General features: G+C 29.5%; 1 protein-coding gene across 2 annotated transcripts; it reads left to right on the top strand.

Annotated features, from left to right (window-relative positions):
• The first annotated feature begins 12,790 nt into the window (after nucleotides 1-12,790).
• Nucleotides 12,791-21,450, top strand: LOC133797197 (K(+) efflux antiporter 4). 2 transcript variants are annotated; one of them, XM_062235025.1, is made up of 20 exons: nucleotides 12,791-13,231; nucleotides 13,504-13,547; nucleotides 14,711-14,769; nucleotides 14,914-14,986; nucleotides 15,149-15,210; nucleotides 15,310-15,385; nucleotides 15,504-15,578; nucleotides 15,810-15,881; nucleotides 15,968-16,051; nucleotides 16,383-16,451; nucleotides 17,088-17,165; nucleotides 17,313-17,401; nucleotides 17,908-18,004; nucleotides 18,092-18,145; nucleotides 18,460-18,555; nucleotides 19,434-19,622; nucleotides 19,710-19,787; nucleotides 20,176-20,220; nucleotides 20,639-20,728; nucleotides 21,020-21,450. In XM_062235025.1, exons 1-20 carry the CDS (start codon nucleotides 12,982-12,984, stop codon nucleotides 21,047-21,049), a joined length of 1,710 nt encoding a protein of 569 aa, XP_062091009.1. In that variant the 5' UTR covers nucleotides 12,791-12,981; the 3' UTR covers nucleotides 21,050-21,450. The 2 variants fall into 2 exon arrangements, with proteins under 2 accessions (XP_062091009.1, XP_062091008.1); XM_062235024.1 differs by having other exon boundaries at nucleotides 12,793-13,231; nucleotides 20,866-21,450.
• The last annotated feature ends 2,818 nt before the right edge of the window (nucleotides 21,451-24,268 follow it).

Here is a 24,268-nt window from a genome sequence, read left to right as displayed (position 1 = left end):
TTGGACTTAAAATCAAGGCTTGTATTATTTTCTATTGATTTAATTAATTAAATAATTATTTAACTCCTTTATCAAATTAATTATTTATAATTTGAACCTTGATTTAAATTTATTTATTAATTTAGATACCGATTTGTCTTAATTAATAAATCTACTATAATTTCTCTTTTCTTCTCAAAATTACACAACTCTGTGAAACTATCCAAAATTGACCTGGTCAACTTTGATAATTTTAACTGATGATTAAATCAATTAATTGAGACTATCTAGATGATTTTATCCAAGGTACAATGGGGACCATGGGCCTACGAAATCAAGCTCCAATAAGTTATCATAAATCTAACAAATAAATTTACTAACTTATTAATTCCTCCTGACTCCACTATAGACTAGGAATTGCACTCTTGAATTCATAGAACGCTCTATAACAAATATAGATACGCTATTAATTATCCATTGTTACAACCATAATTGTCACTCAATCCTCTATAGACGGTCTACAATAAAATAGGACTAAAATACCGTTTTACCCCTCATTGTATTTTATTCTTAAAATACTTAGTTCTTTGTAAATGATATTTCAGTAAACTAATTTAATTACTGAAATGAGATTTTAATCATTTAATACTTTGAACCAAACTAAAAGGAAACCATCATTTCACTTCTTCATCAGAAGCTATAGATGTTCATATCTATGAATAACACTCCCACTCAATTATACTACAGAGTTCCCAAGATGTAAGTATGGGCTAGTCCGTAAGTATGGGCTAGTCTGTAGGGTAAGCTGGTAACGAACAAGTCAAATAACTCAAATAATACAATCAGTTAGAATACTAACCACTCAGAATTGAGATTGAATTGACCTATGGTCAACTATATGATATGACTAGAATAGATAATAACTGTATGTTTACTTATCTTATCAACTGTCAATATCGGTCCAGTCCGATGTAACAAATACATCCGATCTTATCTACTTTGCTAATGTTCTAGAAAGAACATAACACTGTAATGTGTAAGTAGATCATATCGTAGATTGGCAAGTCAGTGTAAATCCTGTGCACTGACTAATCTTAGGACTAACTTATTTTGAACATATAATCATATTTATATTCTACTGTGATTACGTCACTATAAATAAGATTAGCTATATGCTCGGGATTTAATAGAAGTTTATATTAAACAAATAATCATGAAAACAAAACATGTGAGCAAAGTGATTGACCAAGTCAAAAAATGATTTATATTCTTCTATTGATAATAAAATGAGATTACAAAGAATTTGGGTTTTAATTAGGGCATAAAACCCCAACAATTCACCTATTGATTTTGGGGTTGAGAAGTTGCAAAAAGAAGAAGAAGAAGAAGAAGAAGAATGTGGGGGTTGGGCTGCGTTGGGTTGTGCGAGACAGGGCAAAGGCCTGCGAATGGAAAAGTTGCAAGTAGAAGGGGAAGAAGCGGGGAAGAAAGAGGGAAACTTTGAAGGTATAATTTTTAATTTTATTTCAGATTTATAAATTAATATTTTTTTTGTTTTTTTAATATATATTTTTAGTTTTTAATATTTTTAAGTATTTTTTTAATTTTAATTAATTAATTTTAAATTAAAATGAATTTTATTTATTTTCTAAATTAAAAAAATATGACGTGACATTAGTTTAGATGGCCAACTGGCTCCACATTGATAGTTAACTGCTACAACAAACGAAAACTTTAGATTTACTAACAGAATCGTGGATTAGAAGGTTTCACTGATGAAAACAATAAAATTTAAGGGTATAAAAACGTAAAGATAAGGAGTTTTGCGGCTAATTTCTTTATGTTGAATAATATAATCGTGATTCATCTTATTATAATATTCTAAAAAAAAAACCAATTATCATGATTTATAAAAAAAAAATTAAATTCACTTACCGAATGAGTTATGATGACTAGGGGTGAGCATCTAAACCGACAAACCGCGGTGACCGACCGCACCGCACCATACTACACCGCAAACCGCGGTGTCAAAAGTGTAATGGTTCGGTATGGTTTGTATTTTAGCTAAACCGCGCGGTGCGGTGCGGTGCGCGGTTTGGCGGTGTGAAATTTTGGTTTGCACCGCACCGCACCGCATACTTACAAATATATTAAAAAAAATAAACTTTACGTATATACAATTTTTTATAGTTACCCAATATGGGAGACTTGTATATTTTTTTTTGTGTTTCACTGAACTTAATTGATAACTTGTGATGTTGTTTAGAACTTATTAAGGATTTGTTATGAACTAAGGATTTAGTATTTTTTTTTTAAATTTAAATTTTGTTATGGCATATTTTTTAACACAAACCGTGGAAAACCGCCCAAACCACATCGCAAAAAATGGTTTGGTTTGGTTTGGTCGGTTTGGTGCAACCAAATCACACCGCATGGTGTGTTCTAATTACTAAACCGCACTTGTGGCGTGGTGTATTAAAAAGTGTTCAAACCGCCCAAACCACACCGTGCTCACCCTAACGATGACCTTACGTGTTTAGTACAAAAAATTAACTTATATAGAATGTGGTGTGGGGCAATGATAGTAATACCAGATCCCAATAGGAGATCAGAACCTTCTCCACCGAATCTCTTACAATGATCATCAGAACCGTCCAATAATTTGATGAATGGCTGTGATCTAATTGACCTTTGACCACGTGTTACTCGAAAGTGGTTACTTTGTGTGCATTGGCTTTGATGGAATGCCGCTGCACTGGAATTCTTCTCGGAGAATTTCTAGTTCTTCTAGGTGGTGGGAGCGTGACATTCACCGCCCAACTACTTCGACGCACACAAATATTGTTGGCGGGTGCATAACCAACCACACCAAAACAAAAATTACTAATTAATATTTATATGCGCCTTTAACTGCTTTCTAATTTGTACTCTTTTAGAAAAGTTATAACTAAATATAGTAGTGTAAGAAAATAGTTATATTCATAATTCAATATATTTATAAAGATTTGCAAATATAGAATTCATAGCATCTTTTGTAAGTAATATAAAATCTTTTGTAAGTAATATAAAATTGGTAAGAAAAATAAAAAAGAGTTGATGAAGAAAGGGAAAAGAGATCTTGCAATAAATGCCATGCTTACTCTATATTGTGCTTTATTATGTCCAAGAAACCTTTTCTACAATTAAATTACAAATTTTACTATTTTTTTAAATACTTGTTTAGTATCTCGTATTTGATCAAAATACAAATTTAGTATTTTATAATTTTAATAATTTTTATTTTATACATTGTAATTTAAAATTGTATAAATTTAGTACCATGAAATCAAATTTGATTAATATAACTAAACTCTTTTCATTATATGTGTTTCACATTTAAATTTAATTACTTTATTATATATAATTAATAATAATTTACTTATATTGATAATCAAATTTAAATCATGACAACCAAAAATATATAATTTTAAATTACAAAATCTCAAATGAATATTATTGAAAAGGTAAGATTCAAACTTTATATTTCAATAAAACACAATATACTAAATAAGTATCTATTTTTTTTATTTAAAAGATCAAATATTGATTCAATGTCTTTATTTTTCAAATAATGAAAACTATACGCTAAGTTGTTCTATAATATGTGATGTGTAGTGCTTGTTGGGTAATAGTGCCTTTACTTTTAGAAAATATTCTCAAGCAAGATTGTAAAGAATATCTCTCCTTATTTTTTTAATAAAGTAAACTAATGACATATATTGTACCTTTAATTTAGGAAAATTTACATATGATACCTTTATAATATAAATAATTACACATCTGTTATAGATATTTGAATGTACCCATATTTAGATATTACATAATAAATAACACAAATTCAAATTTTTATTACTACTTTATTATACCTAATTTTTTTAAATTATTCTTTGAGTTACTATTTTCCTTATTAAGTTTGTTTCCTTATTTAATGAGCAAAAAAATACATTTTTTTCCTTATTTACTTTTGGCATTCACAACAGAGGTTATTTATATAAAAATATTATTGATACATATTATTCTATTTGTTTACCTACTAAATTCTTCAAAATTGTACTCATTAGATATAATAAACTACAAGATATTTTTTTTTTGTGGGGATAAACTACAAGATATTATATATATACTAAATGGTCTTCGACAAATTGTAATACTAAATAGTAATCCAACATATCTAATTATTACATTATTTTTTGGATACATGTTTATATATTAATAGTGTTCATTATATACATACTATAATAATATTGAGTATCCAACTAACACAATACTTACGAATAGGAAATTATTATAACAAAATCAGTTTTGAGATACTTATGTGTATTCAAGGTGAAGAAAATGTAATTATATACTTGGTAGTCTTTTTATATAATTATATACTTACTAGTATATTGCATAAAAGAACTACCATTTGATAACCGAGTGCAGTGGCGGAGCCACACGGGGTATGTGGGGGCACGTGCCCCACTTAAATATTTTAATTATTAATTTTATATGTAATTTCCTATTATATCTTTATATAATTAACAGTTAATTTCTTATTATTTTTTTTTACCCACTCAATTTTTTTTATAACTTATTTTTATATATATTTAATTTACTATTACACCCTCATTTAAACACTTTTAAAAAAAATAATAATAAAATCCATAATATGCTCTCCATGTCATTTGCTTCTCCCTCCGCCATTAATGAGAATTGTAATTGACTTCATATTTAATGTATTATTTTCATATATGCCCCCACTACAATTAAATTCTGACTCCGCCACTGACCAAGTGTAAACATGATCATATGAACCATTTGTTTTGACATGTATTTGTATATCGATTATGATTAATAGTTGAGATATATTACATAAAACACTACCTTTTCACATCCTAAATATAATCAAAGTATAAATATGAGCCTACGTATATAACTAAAAAATTACTTCTTAATTAGTATTCACTCCACTCTAAAAAAATACTTTTTAGTATCCAATGATATTAGCAGTTAATAGGTATGACTTTCACTCTTTGGAGTGTTATCATTTTATATGACAATAGTGATCTCTTGCTAATATGGTGAGGTTTTCATTTACGTTAGAGTTTGGAAGTGTGTTAGTATTGATTTGAAAAATAAGGCTATATAAGGAAAGTTAGAATGATTTTGAGTAATTTGAAAAAAAAAGTGTCTTATTTGATTAAATTAAATGAAATATGTTATATATAACAATAAATAATTTAATTTGGGTACATTATTGTATCTTTACAAAATTGTTATTATTTTCTAGGTTTATTTTCAACTGCGGTCTTTATTTTTTATATTTTATAGTACTTAGGTCTCAAAAGTTTATTTTGTATCAGTTAGATCCCCAACCTTTTCAAATCGTAATATTTAGGTCCCTAAATGCTATTTTTGTTTATTTTTTATTTGAAAATACATAAAAAATATACAATAAAGGTGAATCATTCTTAAAATATTTTGACATTTATATTATGACAATAACAAACATGACATGAGAAAAAAATATTTTCATGGCATTTTTAAAAATATATAGTATTTTTATAAATTAAATTAATGTTTTAAAAAATATTTTTACCTGCATCGTTGTTTTATAATTAATATTAATAACTTTGTTATCTCGATTATCTTAATATTATCAATTCTATTATGTTTATGATTTTTTATTTCATACATTCTTTTTAAAACTTAATAATAGTGTATATAAAGTTATTTATGTTCATATTTATATATATATATATATGATTAGTTATAAGTTGCATTGTATAAAAAAATTGCAAAATAAAAATAAATATGTATATTATAAATATTGATAATCTTGTGATAATTTAATTATTAATATTAAATATTTATAGGATAATTTTTTTAATGAAAAATTAATTAAATATTTTTAAAATGTCAAGAAAATATATATTTTTTCAATGTCATGTTCAGTATTGTTATAAATTAAGTGGTCCAATTTTTTTGTTAAGATTGATTCACCATTTTTTATATTTTATTTATGTATTTTGAAAGAAAAAAGAAATAAAAATAGCATTTAGGGACCTAAATGATATGATTTCAAAAGATTGGGGACATAAGTGTTACAAAGTGTAAAGAATAAGGACTGCAGTTGAAAAAAAAAACTTTATTTTCTCCTACTAGCATACATGTGTAAAGTTAATTTATATATGAAATTCTGTTTTTAGTAATAACCAAATTAATTAAAACAAATAGTTTAATCAAGATGTGGAATGGTAATTGAATGTTGAAACAAATTTCAGATCTGTCGTGACAGAATGAAGTTTTGGTCGAGACAGAAATTGAACACAATAAAAAGACAGTGCAAAAATAATAAAGAACACAACAAATTTTTACAAGGTTTATAAGCCCTTCTGGATAACCTACCCCTTGGGGCCACACACAGAGAATAAAACCAATTAATAAAGAATCACAAGTACAAAAATGCTGACTTAAACAAAACAAGACTCGCTCTTGAGATTTGTCGCAACTGTGTTGTACTTATCTTCACTAATCTGATTTTGATTGAAACGTCTAACCACTTGAACTCCCTTCAATGGTTAGTGAGTGCTTGCTTCTCACTACTAGAAATACAGGCTTCTACTTTATTTTTTACACAAACAATAATTAAAAACCGAAGTAAAAGCTTCGAAATAAGTTTTTACTTCGCTTATGGGAATGGTGCTTGAAAAAAATAGGCTACTACTTCACTTTTATAAAAAAATGAAGTAAAAAGAGCAATAAGACAATGGTTGTGTTTGGTTGGCACACCACGGGGGAGTTTCTACTTCGGTTTTTATGAAAGAACCGAAATAGAAAAGTGTACGTACCAAACAAGGCCTTTACTTATTGTGAAACCCTTTTATTCCTGTTTTATAACCCTATTCTCTTTCACTTCAACATCATTTCCCTCTTCTCTCTTTGAAGAAGATACCCAGAAGCAAAAAACGTTGTTTCTGGTCGTACGACTGACGAGGGTTTGGTTTTCCAACCTTTTTTTTTTTGTTTTCCCACCATTCTCGACTAGTTTTCTTGCTAAAAACTTAAGTAATGGCTAACAATTGATTTATTTTAATTTTTTAGGAAAAAAGAAAGGCTTTGGCAATAAGTCTATTTGGAGTTCAAAAATGGGGTTTCCTACACGATTTTGATTGGATTTTTAGCCTTTGTTTGTTAAAGATGAAAAGTGGAAGGAAGAAATCATTTGGAGAGAAAATTGGAGAGAAGATAAAAAGAATGGTGGTTTGGTATGAGAGAAAATAAAGAAGGAAAGAAAAATGAAGAGAAAAAAAGTGGTGGGGTCCACACTAAAAATTTTCTCTCCAAATTGGAGAGAAAATATAGAAGAGAAAATGTTATAGGCTTTGTATGACCATAATACCCCTTATAAATTGACTAAAAAAAAATTTAGTAGTATTTTTTTAATAAATTATTGCTAAAATAAATATTTTTAAATTATATTTTTTACCTTAAATATAAATATTTCAACACTTAGGTTTATTTAAATTTGTTCTTAGGTTTATTAAATTATTATTATTTTAGTTATAAAAAATAATTTTATAAAATCACACATTATCAATAATGATAAATAATATTCCATATGTAATAAAACATACACATACCATCCTTATCAATTATTTTATAATTATAATTATATGTATTGCCAATTATTTACTTTATCTTCATAATAAGTTTGAAAAAATTATTTTTATTTATGTTATATGTGACAAAAATATATATTTTTAAATATACAAAAATATATTTTTTCAATAATGTGTAATACATAAATACTAATATAAGGGTATAAATGTAAAAAAAACATTTCTTTCATCTCAATTCTAACTCAAATACCAAATAAATGAAATAAAACAAGTTTCTTTTCTTTCTTTATACCAAACAAGAAGAAGAGAAAATGCATTTCTATTCTTTCCTTCACTTTTTCTATCTTCTCTATTTTTTCTCTCCTTCGTATTTTCTTTCCTTCCTACGAAATAGGGTTCAAATATGTTCTTGATCTTCAAAATAGGTATGGATCGTTCAATCTTTGGTTGTATGAATTTGTTTTTAATTTTCTATATTATTATCAGACTTTTTGTTTTTATATATAATATATTTTTTGTTGAGCTTTTTATTTATAATGTGTTGAATGAGTTGTTTGTATTTTTTTTTATATTATTTTGACTTTAATTAGGTAGTATTGTTGCTAATGTTAGAACTTAGAGAACATAAAATGCTTAGATTATTAGTGACTTATTTTTGTTTTCTTTAACTAGTTTGACATGTTGTTTGATAATTTTTCTTTTAATCTTTTTAATAGTCTTGTTGATTTAGTGGTGAGCTTGGTGTTGAGGGATATGATTGTTTTAAGAAAGAGGTGTTTAATTTGAAGGCATATGACTTGTTATTTCAATATTTAAATATAGCTTCAATAGGTAGTGTTGTTACCAATGTTAGAACTTAGAGTGTTTGGATTATTAGTGACTTTGATCTTATTTTCTATAACTAGCTAGCTTGATATGTTTGATGATTATGTAACTAGTTTGATCAATTCGTAACTAATTTTTATTTGTTTTTTAAGCTTTTTAGTAGAGTTGTTGATTTAGTGGCCAATTTGATGTTGATTTCGGGTGACTTCAAGAGGAATATTGGAGGTAAGTAATCTTTAAATTTTATTTATTACTATTGCAACATTTATTTATAAAATTAGAGTTAAATCATGCATATTGAATTTAGTAAAGTTGGTTATGGGAAATTTGCGTGTTGGCAGTGATATAAGGATAAAATTATGTGTGTTGATTTTTGTATTTGTTTGTATTGAATTTATAGGTAATTATGAAATTGGGATATGCTATAAAAACAAATGAAACTATGCCAATTTTTTATTTTTTTTATTTTATGAATTGTTTTCCTTTTTAGATTTGCACATAATGTTGGGATATTCTATGCGTTATTTACAGGTTTTGAAATTTTGGGATATCTTAAAAGCAATTGTTATGCTGCAGAAAAATTTTTAGACTTAGGAAAATTTAATAATTAAACTTCTATTATGTTGGATGTCTTAGCAAAAGAACTAGGTGTAGAAAAAATTGTAAGTGTTTTAAAGTAAAGTAAAGTATGTGTTGTTATGAGTTACTAATTTAATCAATTATTGATTTGTTTTGCAGAATGAACTAAAAGACAAAGTTAGTAGTAGCCAAATCTTGCCAAAATTAGTAGTAAGCCTATTTTGTTTATAAGTTTGTTTAGTTCTAAGTCTAGTTTTATGTCAATGTATTAATGCTTAGGCTATCTTACTTAAGTTCTTATATCAATGTATAAATGTCTATTGTACCTAAATACTTATAACATTGTACAAATGCTAGAGTATTTTGTTTTCATGTCTCTTTTTAACTTTTGTCCATCCTTATGAATGACATTTCTAATGAATGAAAGTTAACTTAATTTCATTAAAAAAAATAGAATTAATTCCAATTGCAAATATATATAAATTTAAAATTAGGCCATTAAAAAAACCCGAATTAATATTCAATTTTATTAAATTTGGTTAAAAAAAAGAAGAATGAGACTTTCTAATTCGGTTTTTATGTATAAACTGAAGTAGAAAGTAGGGAATCTACTTCAGTTTATACATAAAAAGCGAAGTAGAAAGGTTTATATAGGTCACGCACTTAATTGTTCAAACCTTTCTACTTCGCTTTTTATGTATAAATTGAAGTAGAAACTCTACTTTCTACTTCGGTTTATACATAAAAACCGAAGTAAAAGCCATACTTTTTACTTCGGTTTATACATAAAAACAAAGTAGTAGAAAGTCAATTTTCCACTTCGGTTTTTCACCACTTTTTATTTCTCCCCGAACTACTTCCATTGCGAATTTATGTGAAAACCGAAGTAGTTCCACCTTAAAAACTGAAGTCGTAGCCCATTTTTCTTGTAGTGTCCTCTCGAAGCAAGACTTGTACAAATCTCCTCCCGAAAACCTTAAGAATTACAAACTGTATCCACTCATGAATGTGATATAGACACACCATAAAACTAAACACTCAGTTTGCTACAAGATCATGTGAACAATGTGGTCTTGAATACAAACTATGAACTCTCACAAATATTACAATTCACTCAACAAAATAATACACCAAGGAGTTCACTTTTTCTCAAAACCCTAATAACCTATTTATAGAGATCATTTCGTGCTCAGAAGAGCTGAGAAATAATCCACAATAAAAGCAAGAATATTTGATGATATTCTTGATTGATGAAGATTTGCCAATCAGTTGACTCTGTTCTGACAGCCACGCGAATTGCGATTGCGGGGACAGCTTATATCTGAGTCATATTAAAATTTTCTAAAAATAGAAAATACGCAATAACATTTCTAGGATTTTTATTTCATGCAGTCAACCATCTTTAGAGAGTATGAAAATTAACACAAAAAATCAATAAATGAATTCAGATAAGTCACGTAATATTTTCCTCATAAAACTAAGATAAAAATTCATTTTATAAATATATTGTGAATATAAATATAAATAAGGAATATTTACAAATTTCACCAAATAATTATAAGATATTTAAACCCCAAAATAATAATAAAAAGGATTTTAAATAAAAAAATTCCATAAATTTAATAATTTAGGATATTACAATAAATAATTATAAAGTAGTGGTTACTTCCATTCGGTTAGTGCAAAAATGAGCCCACATAGTTGGGGTTTGGTGTTATTTGAACATGTTCATAAATAATACAAGAAAATTAGACCTTTGTCATTGATTTTAAAAAACTGTTGTATGTTTTATTTAAAAAAAATATCTTGAAAACAGTTTGGGGGTGATTGTCATTATTCTAAACACACAAAATTTTGAAATAAACAAATTCAAAGTTATCTTCTATATTTATAAAAATAATTATTTTCTCGATCATTTTTTTATTATTTTTTGTCATATTACTTTTTCTCTTATTATTTTTTTATTACATTACTTCGTCACACTTTATTTTCTCTCTCTAATTTTAAATATAGTAAGCTTTTTAATTTTAAAGTTATAAACATTGTGTATAATTATAATAAAAACTAGTTCAATATTTTTTTTAAATATATATAATAAAATGAATTATAGTTCTATAATATATATAAATATTTACATCAATAGTTTCTACATATATGATATTTAAACACAACATTGACATATATATAATCTAAACACAACATTGACATATATATATTTACATGACTACATGATATATATATAAATTATAATATTTACAAAGAATATTCTTATATTTAATGGTAGATTGTAAACATGACTTAAACTTAAATAAATAATTAAACAAATTAAAATAGGATATTTTTGAGATATTTTACAATGATAATTATTTAAAATAATAAAATTATATATTTTATAACTTAAATAAAATTTAATTAAACTTAAATTTATTAATATTACATTAAACATATAATATATAATCTTTTGTTTTCACTGCCAAATTAAAAAACTAAAACAAACATAAACGTAAATAAAAATAAATAAATAAATTAAAATATGATAGTTTTAAGACATTTTATGATAATTTAAATAATTAAATCATATATATTTAAAAATAATAAAGGTATAGATATCATTTTTTTTATCTTATAAATTTGTGTGATATTTTATTTCTTATCAAGTGATTAGAACTATTTTTCTTTATCTTATAAATTTGTGTGATAGTTTATGTATATATATACTACCGTCTACGTTATGATTTTTTTTCTATTCTTATTTTATTTTTATTATTAATTTTTTTTAAATATTATTGTATTTTATATATATCATGTAGTCATGTAAATATTTATATATACTATAGAATTATAATTCATTCTATTATATATATATTTCTTTTCAAAAAAATAATCAACAAATTTTTATTAAAATTATAGATAATATTTACAACTAAGCAAACGTATTTAGAAGCATTACTCAACCACATTGTATTTCTTGAATACAACAAATTTTATATTCTTATATTTTAAAAATACAACTTTAAGAAATAATATAAGATAGTGTTTTTGTTTACCATAAGATAGTGTTTTTGTTTAATAGAACCATATTAAAATAATATTACTTATATTTTAGGTTTAGAAATTTAACGCGCTGAAAAAATTGAAATCAATTGCAAATGACTTAGTAATAACGATTCTAAGTTCCAACCATTATTAATATATATATTTTCAAAACTCCAGATTACTCTTTCTACTTTTATAAAGTCTCTAGTATATTTATTCTTATGAATTCTTGAAAATGAATATAGTCGATGTCACTTCCAAGAAGGTAAACATGATTTGAGTTCCTTTATTAAAGTATACATTAGAAAATGGACATGACATATTGAATTTTGAGAAATATTAAAGGGTATTAATGTAACTCGTCTTTTAGTGATCATGTTTAGTACAATTTAATATCAAAGCTTAAATATTTTAATTTAACAACTATTATAAAAAATCGTAACAATTCTCATGAATTTTACACTTTATCTGGAGTGAACATCACAACAAATAACAACAGCGGCGCTTTCTATTTTCTCTTTAGAAAAAAATATTTTTAATTATTTTTATTTCTCCTGGATTGTTAATACATTATGGCAAAAATACGGTAACACGTGAGCATCACTTCATGCTCACGTGGGAAAAACGCGCGCGTGGTTTAGCTTAGATTTGTAAACAAACAAGTGACACGAGGCACACAAAAGCCGTATTTGAAGGACTATTTTGTACTTTCGCAACTCCACCACCACCTCCCTTCCCTTTCCTTGGCTCGACTAAATAAGCTTTCTCTCTCTGTCCCTCTCTCTCTAAAAAAATCAAATCCAAGACGACGGGGCTTGCTAACTTACGCTGTGGTGTCACTCAGCCCACCCCTCCCCCACCCACCCACCCACCATCACCAGAACCCTCTCCTTCGTCTCCAAGCTCACCTGCAACTGCAATGAGGGTCCGATCTTCTTCCATTCTCGCATTCTTCTTCCTCCTTGCTCTCCCTTCTATCATTTTTCCCCTCCTCGCCACCGCCGATTCGGTCCAGTCCAACTCAGCCTCGGAGGAGATCAATGCCACCACTATCCTCGACGCCGACGACGACTCTAACTCTACGCGGTCGAGATCCAATGAGGACAGCTTTGCCGACATGATCGATCGGGCGCTGGAGAGAGAGTTCCCCGAGAATGAGCAGAATGAAGGTTCGTATGTAGAAATTGCGTTTCCATTGGTGCCGTTGGTTGTTTAAGGGTGTTCCTTTTTTCATTTTTAGCTGGGATTTTGTTGTTCTGCATTGCGTTATTGTTCTGATGAAATCTTGGTTGGTGACTGTGTTTGATTTTCGATTAATGTGGAAGAAGAGAAAGAGAGATTTAAATTAGAATAGGCGTTACGAAATGGAAAATTAATTATTTGTTTTATTGGTTGGGTTGATGAATTAATGTCACTCGAATTTGTGTGTTCTATTTTGCAGCCACGGATGCTGGTAGCTTCAACAACAGTGTTGCCGGGCAGCAGGTTGGTATTTGCATTTCTTGAAACTGGCCTTAATTTTGTTTTCAAGTTTTTAAATTTTGGTTGGTTTCACTTTCATTGGGTAACATATAGGAGTATAAGAAAGTGAAAACTCAGCTTCAATACGTGTAAATGTTGTAACTTTTAATGTTATATTGTTAATCGAATAAGCAACAACTATTGGAATGGTGGATTCATATGGATTTGGCATTATTCGTCAAAAGATAGAATAGGGAGTTCTAGAAGAAAAATTTAGTTGGAATATCAGAGGAGTGTCTTTAAGAAATTCAACTTAACTCATAAGATCCCAATGTGGCCTGTCCAAATTATCATGAGTTATTCATTAGTAGTGCTTAACTTTTACTTGTAGAAACGGTTTGCAACATCATAGACACTTCTTTTAGTGCGAAAACCATTCATGCTATTCAGGAAATAAAGTGGAAAGTGCAGAGAATGTAGAATAAAATCAAATAAGAAATGATTTAGTCTATAGAATTTTGGTAACATAATTTTGTTATATCAATTTACAATAACCTAGAATAGTTTACTGAAAATGCTTGTAGCCATGTGGCTATTTACAGTAGAGAGATGAGTCACTTAGATTCTGGGCTTTGTAATAAATAATGGGCTTTATTAGTGCTCCAGTGATGTTTAGCTGAGCTTGGTGGAGCTGTTTGCTGAAGTGGCATAGCAAGATGGTCTTAATGTGTTAAAACATTTTATTATCATAATAAGAAAATTTAATATGGGAAAGCAACTATTTGCAGCTAACTGGCCTTGTGAACTTATGCTATACTCTGGTTGTCCTCAATGACAATTGTCGTAAAGCTGATTCATCCATTATAAGTGTTTGGGGAAACCTTGAATCAGGATTTGCACTCTTTCAGTTTTGCAGTGATATAAAGATACTACTTTAGATTGATCTCTTGAAATTTCAAGGCCCTGTAAATTTACTAGTAGGCCCTTCTTTCCTTTATGTTTATTTATTATACTTTTTTTAGAGAGTAAGTGGGGGGTGGGGCTACCATTACAGTGTATTCAGTTACCTGGATTTTTTTTTCCTGGTCTGTCTTGATTATCCTAATTTTTCTTTATTAATATTATTTGCCCATGGAATTAAAAAAAAAACATGTTCTAACTTAGAAATGAAACATCTTTGTTTTCAGGCTGTTTTGGAAACTGTTGCTAGAGTCAAGTCCAAGAAAAATGACACCAAAGAGGAAAAGTAAGTGCTTCTATCTTCTGAAATAATGGTTACTCCTTTTCTTTTCAATGGAAGGAGTAGTAACTGAGTTTACTTAAATCTGTTGCTGTTGAAGTTATGCTCAATATCACAATGGATGCTGAATATTTATGAGCCTTATGTTAGGTCATTTCAGTTTCATGATGTTTTCAATAATGAGAATCAAGCTGAAGATATGCCAACACTGATAGATCGCAAGGTATGCCTAGTAGTTGTCATTGAAAATTTATGTTGGCACATAGTCATTGGCTCTTCTGCTGTACATAACATCACTATCATGGTGGTGCATTGGCATGTCTTCTTTTTAAATTATAATTCAGTGTTTTATTATAGTCTTGATGTGCTAGAATTTTATCTCCAGGACAATGTTTTTATTATATCTAATCGGAAGTCAAAGTTTCCTGTGCTTCAACTTGACGCAAGGTAGGGTGTGTTTTTTTTGCTAGTTTGTTTGTTCCTTAATTTTGCATACAACCAACAGCAGGTTGGCTGATCTAGCTTGATAAAATAATTATTTTCTAGGCTGATATCAGACCTTGTAGTCGTCATTGTCTCTGCAACTTGTGGTGGCATTGCTTTCGCCTGCGCTGGACAACCGGTCCGATCACTATTATTTTCTCTTGCCTTAGATAACTTTCTTTTTAAGTTTTTAAGAGTGTTTATATCTCTAAACTTGTCTCTAAATGTTTGTTTCCTGACCTTTTGACAATGTGCAGGTTATTACTGGATATCTGCTTGCAGGATCTGTCATTGGCCCAGGAGGCTTGAGTTTTGTCAGTGAAATGGTGCAAGTATGTTTTTTAAGCTTTCACACCTGATATACCACTTTTTTGGTTATTGATAGTGGTCTTCTTGTAAGAGATCCTTTTGATATCATCTTATATAAAACTATTATTTTCTCATCCTTCAGCAAGAAGTCTCTTAAATTTATTTGGTCGTTGCTATGTTAAAGTTGAAGATTTTTTTGGTTCATATCATGCATTTATTTACTTCCATTGTCTTGAATCAAATTATTCATGAAGGTTGAGACAGTTGCTCAGTTTGGTGTCATTTTTCTTCTTTTTGCACTAGGCCTGGAGTTTTCTGCTACAAAGGTTAGCTTGTTCAATATTTTTTATTATTATTATCAAATGATTAGGCTGTGATAACTGATAAAAATGTGTTTAATTTACATTTTCAGCTTCGTGTGGTTCGGGCTGTGGCTGTACTAGGAGGTCTACTCCAGATTTTCCTGTTTATGTGCTTATGTGGAATAACAGCTTCTGTATGTCAACATTTTGTGGATTACTATATCTTCCCTTCCCTATTAAACACTTATCTCTAGGTAGACTAGTTTGCTGCTAAATTAGGTTTCTTTATGGTTCTGGGCAGTGAGTTATATTGTCTGTCTATATGACGGTAGGTTTGTACCAAGCTCTAGATACTACTTCAAAAAGCTTGATTAGAAGTTGACACTGCCATAAACCTGTTGGCTGAATTGTGTGATCAATGTTGAGAAGACTTGACTTGAGACTACTTATTATTGTTTTTACCCTTTGTGCCATCATTTCGTATGATGACTGATTCTAATGTGCAAAGCTGCTTGCCATTTCCAGTTATGTGGTGGTAAATCTTCAGAGGGAGTATTTGTTGGAGCATTTCTTTCTATGTCTTCAACTGCGGTGGTAATCCTCTATGTACTGATATCGTTGATTTCTCATTATCTTGTTCATGTTTATATAAAGGGAGAATAAATGACTTAATATTTTTGTATTTCATTCCTCCTATCTTCTTGGGGGAAGTTGTTTATTTAAACATCTATTCTTATTATTATTTGTAATTGGTTATAATTTTTTTTTACTTCTTTTGGTAAGAGGAGAGGGGAATTCAGAATAAAGATTATGGGTTAGTATTTTGTTCTCTGATCTTGTTTGGGATTGGAGTGTTTGGTTGTGCTTGTTTTATTGTAGATTTTCTATGTGGTTTCCTCTTCCACAGTTTTGCTTGTATTATCTTTAATCATTAATATTAGTCTCGTTTCTTATAAATTTTTATTTAATTTTCAATTTTTAATGGGTCATATTGCCATCTTTTGAAACACAAGTGTCCATTTGACATAGTATTTAAAAGCTGGCTTGTTGGCTCTATCTGATCCAGTTAGATCAATTGAAAATATGTGAAAGTTTGGAAAGTTTTTTTAATGTATAATTTTAAACGTGTAATAATATTGTTCTATCTATTTCGTCATGCATTTTCAGATATATAACTGTCAAAAGTCCTCTGCAATGGGTTCTTATGATGTCTTGTATGATGCTCCTTAGGTTTTGAAATTCTTGATGGAGAAAAATAGCATCAATGCCCTTCATGGTCAGGTCACAGTTGGCACTCTTATTCTGCAGGTTTGTGTTTATTCACTGTTCTGCACCTATCTAATTGTTGAATGTCAAGTTTTTGCTACTCGTGTCAGAACTTTCCTCAATATCAAATTATTATATCTTCTCTTAGTTTTGTAATTTATTTTTAAGAGCACTGTTGCGTGCTACCAGGATTGTGCTGTCGGTTTGCTGTTTGCCTTGCTTCCGGTTCTTGGTGGTACTTCTGGTGTTCTTCAAGGAGTGATGTCCATGACCAAATCGTAATAATGACAATTACCTCTCTTTACACACTTTACAAATCATGCAGAATGTGTTTTTTTTTAATTTGTGCATGTTATATTTTGAAAAAACAAACGCTGGGTTCAATTATCATTAAAAGACTGGTGTGAATTAGCTATTTGAAGGCTTAGTTCTGTATATGTTTTTTATTGTAGTTTTGTAATTTGATTTTCATCATGTGAAGTCCTCTGTCATAACTGAATTGATAGCATGATATAGATGCAGTAATTTTTGAAACTTCAATTGAGACTGCCTTTTTTTTTCTTTACCTTATGATGTGCATAGCATGTCTGTTTGTTTGAATTTTTTAGGATCTTGCCATATTTTTCTCCGGCTTATTTAACCTGAGCTTCAGTTGCACCTTACCCTATAACAATTATTCCAAACAATTTATAATATTGGAAATTCAATGAGTATTGCAGTTAATTGGCCTCTGCCTAGGTGAATTATGCACTATTGCTTTTCTCACAACTACTTGTGATCTCAGGTTGGTGGTTCTGATATCATTTTTGGCTATCTTGTCAATAGTATCTCGTACTTGTGTGCCATGGTTCCTTAAGCTCATGATAAGCCTATCATCTCAGGTACTAGTGATAGCTCTTTCAGTTTTTTATATTTCGTGTTATCAATTAAGTGTAGCTGATGAATTTTGTTTCAATTTTTTTTTTCAGACTAATGAACTCTATCAACTGGCATCAGTGGCATTTTGCTTGCTTGTTGCTTGGGTTTGTCCAGTTCCTGTTTCTTTCCTGTTTGATCACAGAACTAATTTATCAATTACTTTTTTAGTATGGAAATAAGATTGATCGTTTTTTAATTCTCTCTCCCCTTCTCTTTTCTGCATTGGTAATACAACTTGTGTTGTATCATCAATGAGATGAAGAGTAAATGGGGAGGGGTTCTGCTGTTTCAAGTCTCCCAATATGTTAATTGTTTTATCAGAACATCTCCATCTGTGGAGTGGGATGCATAAATTTCTTCCTTTTATGCATGTTTAATTGCAAACATGGACATATAATAAAGAATTATGTCATTTCAGTGTAGTGATAAGCTGGGTTTAAGCCTTGAACTTGGCTCATTTGCTGCTGGAGTGATGATTTCAACTACTGATCTTGGTCAACATACACTTGAACAAGTAAGATACTTTTATTTGTGAATCTACTTGAAGAGTGAGGAGCCTAACGAGAGATAATGTTCTTTTGACTTTCAACTTGCTTAAATATGACATACAAATGCATACATGCATGAATGTTTATATGAGACTCCCTTTGGTTTCTTAAAGGGTGGAGATTTGGTTGGGGGAAATAGTTCTAAGGCCTTGTTTGGTTGAGAGTAATGAAAATAGAGGAACAAGAATGAGAATGAGAATGGTGATGGTAATAGAATAGAATAGAATTTAATGAGTAGAAAAAATTTCAATGTGCAATGGAATGGACTTCCCTCCTAGTTTTGGAGGAATAACTATTCCACCAAAATGGTGGAAATGCTAGTCCTGTAGAATGACTATTCCAATGTGTTTAAGAGTAACCAAATAAAGAAATTGAATAAAAAATGTAATTTTTATCATTCTATTCCATTTCTTTCTCCCCAACCAAACTAGACCTACAAGTTAAAAATACTTCATTTTTATTTTAATAAACAAATATAAAAGTATATGCAATTTCCCCCTCTCATCAAGGCAGCTCCGCCACTGGGTATCTTTCTCATTAGTTATGTTTGTGGGAGGTTGACAGAGCTGTGGTTTTTAGTCTGTTCCGCTTGTCTCTTATAATAAGTTTGGTGGCTGATTTGGGACATAATTCCTTTTGGTTTTTGAAATTACTAAAATTGTTACATATATTGGTTAGTGTACTCTACTATAGTTAAATTAGTTCGTCTTAATAACTTTATCTTCCTTTTTATTGTTCATGTATGGGATATCTACTTTGTTATGCTGCTTAATTAAATATTTTAACCTTTAAATGTGATGTTCTCATCTGTTTCTGTCCTTAACTGGAGTTGTTTGTGTGGCAGGTCGAGCCTATTCGTAATTTTTTTGCTGCTCTATTCCTTGCCAGCATAGGGATGTTAATACATGTTCATTTTCTATGGAACCATGTTGATATATTACTTGCAGCTGTTATTTTGGTGATCATTATAAAAACTGTTGTGGTTGCTACTGTTGTCAAGGGGTTCGGATATAACAACAAGACATCTCTTCTTGTAAGATTTTACAAGTTGCCTATACAGTGTATATGATTTTTACAAACATTTCATTGACAGAGGCACCTTGTTATTTTACTCGTGTAGGTTGGCATGTCTCTGGCACAAATTGGTGAATTTGCCTTTGTTCTTTTGAGTCGTGCTTCTAATCTTCATTTGGTAGAGGTGAGTGCTTAATTCTAATCATACGGTTTAAGTGAATGCGTCCATTTGCTGGTCCTCAGTTTTGTTATCTGCTTTGCTTCTTTATGGTACATTAATAATGTTGTTTCTTGAAAACAAAAAAAAAAAAAGAAAAAAGAAAAGTAAAGTTAATACATGAGCCCTCTACCCAATTTTGTGTTAGAGTGACAGAGGAGTTCGGTTTATTACTGTACTTTTATAGGAATGCATCTCTTTTCTTGTGAATGCTTATGGAGGTACATAATTTTGGTCTTAAAGTGCAAAAATTTTAAATAATGTTTTTTTGGTTATGTCAACTTTATCAAATTTAAAACCAAAGTGCAAGTTTTTCTTCTGCAATTTTTCTGAAGGTCTTTAACCTCTTTTGCAGGGAAAATTATATCTATTGCTTCTTGGAACGACAGCTCTCAGTCTGGTGAGATTGCAACATACATGATAAACAAAGTTGATACCATACTGTTCTATTTATTTCAAAAGGAAAATAGCAAATTATTAGGAAGTAGAATGTACAAACTTAATTTTCAGGGACTTCACACTGATTATATTACGGTTGTCATTCTTTTTGTGAAATTATTGGCTAAATTTCTCAATGATTTGTTCTTTCATATGTATATATATATATTTATAGGATGCTACTATGAAACTCATTTGATTCAACTTTCACATTTTTATGATTATCAAGATTTGGATAGAATTTGAAATGGATATACCACCTCAATTGTGAAGTATATCTGCTTTTTATCTGTAGCCTGTTCTGCGTAATTGCTTACATCTAGTGAAAGTCCAGTTCACCTCTGATTTCAGAATATTGTTACTTGCAATCTATGGTGTAGGTAACCACGCCATTGCTCTTCAAGTTGATTCCTGCTGTTGTTCATCTTGGGGTCTTATTGCGGTGGTTTTCTCCAGATAGCCCAAGCGAGGTAACAATCTTCTCTTGTATATATATACATATATGCATGTATGAAACTGCCTTCACAGAAATTTTCAAATTTGAGTTGTCTAATCATTTAGCAAAGCAAGAGTTTTGAGGTACTTAGGAAGTTATTTGTCCTACCAGATTGGACATAAAGGGGATAATCTTCGGTCAGACAGTGCTAAACGGATTGCTATCTTGGTCCACGGCTCTCATGATTCATGATATTAAACATAAAACATGACCCAGAAAATTGCAAACCGTTTACCTGATGAGCTTGTTATACTCTGGAGGACAGGTGCTTAAGAGTGCAAAAGAGGTGGATTGAGTGAGAGAGAGGTTCCCACCACCACTACGACAAAAGCTCTACTTTCTTGCGCACATTCAGTACATAATAATACTGATTCCTGACCAGGCAGGCATGAGTCAATTGATAATTGATAACTCAAACCAAGAAAAAGAAAAAGAACACGAAATCCTACAAGGCAGATCTATAAGCCTAAGCTCATACATGCCAACATTACATTCTAATTCTTTAATTAGGTCATCTTGATTCGTCTATTTTCCCAGATGACCTATTTTGTGTAAAATATCAGCCGGTTTTCTTATTGATCTTGCTTGCAATTCTTTTTTCTTTCCCTTTTTTTGTTCGAGATGAAAATGATTGCAGCTGTGAAACTCCCAAATGTATCATCTTTCATCCCTATAATGAAACCAGTGTTTTTTTAACTGATAGAAAAGAGAACCAATGTGTTTGTTCTTCTTTGTTCCCCTGTTTTTTTCACTACACAACTCAATAGTTGTTACGCCATACAAATATGTCAATCACACAATTCAACAATACCTCTTTATTTATCTCTCTAGAAAAAAAAAAAGAAAAGAAAGAGCGATTCCAGTTGAATCATACTTCATACTATTTGGACAGAATAAAAATCATACACCATTCACTGCAGGGTCACTCCCAGGTAGATTATGTTACTTTCCCCTTGTGCATGATTAAAAGCGATACGCTGTTTTGGCCATATTTAATCGATTGAGATGTCTCTGTTATCTTTCTATTAACTACTATAATTTCATGAAGTGATCCTATTATTAGTAGATAACAAAAAGCTACTATAATTTAATGAAGTAATCCTATTATTAGTAGAAAACAAAAAATTAATCAGGAGAAAAGACAATCACTGTTTCAAAGCATGCCTTTACTTAAAGTCAATTAATCAAGGAATATATTAAGTCATCTGCGTGATGTTAATGTTCGATGATGCTCTAAGATGGGTGTGGATTTAATTAGTAAAGGGTTTGCAGGTCAGCCCTTCTCTGCTAGAACCTCCTCTTTTTACTGAATTTAAATTATTAACTTTAATTAATTACCTCTATTATATTATGCATGTATCTATTATTCTCTATTATATCTCTATTGTGTATATATATATATACTAGATACAAGTAACGTGCAATATGCACGTTTGTTTAGTTTTATTTATAGAATTTATTAATTATTTTTATTAAATTTATATTAATGTCATATAAATTTTGAAATAAATATTTTATTTTAATTAAATAATTTATTTATTTTTGTTTAAATTTATGTTTGTTCTAATTTTTGAATTTGGGAGTGACAACAAAAGATTATATATTATATGTTTAATGTAATATTAAATATTATACGTGTATTTTAAATTTAAGTTTCTTGCTAGTTTTTAAAAAAAAAAAAGCAATTTGTTACTAATTCACATTAGATTATATTATATATTTAATATGATATTATTCTAATAAGTGAGTTTAAGTTTAAATAAATTTTATTTAAGTTATAAAATGTATGATTTTATTATTTTTAAATAATTATCGTTGTAGAATATCTAAAAAATATTATATTTTAATTTGTTTAATCATTTATTATTTTAAAATAATTATCATTGTAAAATATCTCAAAAATATCATATTTTAACTTGTTTAATTATTTATTATTTTTAAATAATTATCATTCTAAAATATATAAAAAATATCTTATCTTAAATTTTTTAATTAATTATTTTATTTTATTTAAGTTTAAGAGATGCTTACAAACTACCGTTAAATATAAGAATATTCCGTAAAGTTAACATTAAAAAAAATAAAAAACCGTTAAAACCAAGAATTTCCGTTATCTACACACTTTTTATATATAATAGATATATATGCACAGAAGAGCTTGTCATCCTTCTTTTTTGTTTTACTCTTATTTTGTTTTTTTCTTTCAATTTTTATTTTTTATTTTTTTAATTCTAAAATCATCACACGTCTACACACTATGTATTACATTATTTTAAGTCATTATTTTTTTGTTTTTTTCTATTAAATAGTATATATATATATATAATATAAACTGATTATATCATGTTATTCGTAATTGTATATACACAATATACATTATATTGTATTAAGTATACAAGGTCATTTTTCTTTTTTGTTTTTTTCTTAATTTGTTTTTTCTATTAAACAATATATACAATATACACTAATTATATGATGTTCATTCGTAATTGTATATGCACAATATACAATATAGTATCTATATATATAAATTTAATATGTATGATTATATTGTATTAAGTCTGTTGACGCGATTCTTCGCCAACATGTAATTAAGAAAATAAGAGAAAGGGATTAGTGCTGAATAATGAACCGAAACAGATGAATGATCTTAAAATGGACTGATGACACAAATACGTTTTTAGGTGGTTCAAAGGTTAAAATCCTTCTACTCCACCAGCCAATATTATTGCTATACTTCTGGTATTCTTTACAGGGTATTTTGTTACACAATAGAATCCAACATCTTGCAACTCCCAAGGTCTCCATATTTATAGGAGAGGGCACCTGGGAGTTGGTAAGGGGGGTCATCCCGTGACCTTCTGACCCATAATGTCACTTCTGTGACATTCATGATTAATTCCTAAAACTTGACAAATGAAGTGTGGTCAAATCAATAGGTAAGGGGGATAATGGGACGCACGGCCCAACCCAGTCGTGGGTGCCTGAACACGCATGTTCATGCGGCGTGTCCGAGAATTCAGGGATATATCAGACACGTGATGTCTGATATATGCACGTTTATATTGCGTGGTTGACTTTATAAAGGGTCATAGCTTCCAACTCCAGCTCGTGCCTCGAGCTGGATGCCTTCTTGACCCGCGGTCTTTATTTTCCTGACTCGGCCCTCGAAATAATCTTGGTAAACCTTTGGTTACCTCGAGCTAAAGAGGTAGGACTTGACGACAGTAGCTCTGGCCACGTGGTATCCACACAGCTGATATAATTATGCCATATCTCAGCTCGCTAATAGCCCGTGGAAAATCAGGGCGTACATTTGCCCCCCAAGCCTCTGCTCGTGGCACACGACGTCATGTGGGGCCACACTGGGGGCTTTTAGGCTTCTCCATGGACTCTCCATATTCCACCTATTACGCAGGCGTCGAATACGTGGAGCATCGTGGTTGGTGACAGTACGTCTTCCGAGAACCGCATTAAATGGCCTAACCTATACTCAGCCGCCGTTTTGCCTTTC

This window comes from Humulus lupulus, chromosome 8 (assembly GCF_963169125.1).
Source record: "Humulus lupulus chromosome 8, drHumLupu1.1, whole genome shotgun sequence".
In the NCBI taxonomy this organism is placed as follows: Eukaryota; Viridiplantae; Streptophyta; class Magnoliopsida; order Rosales; family Cannabaceae; genus Humulus; species Humulus lupulus.
The sequence above is the reverse complement of the archived record's forward strand: the minus strand, read 5'-3'. Positions and strand labels throughout refer to the sequence as shown.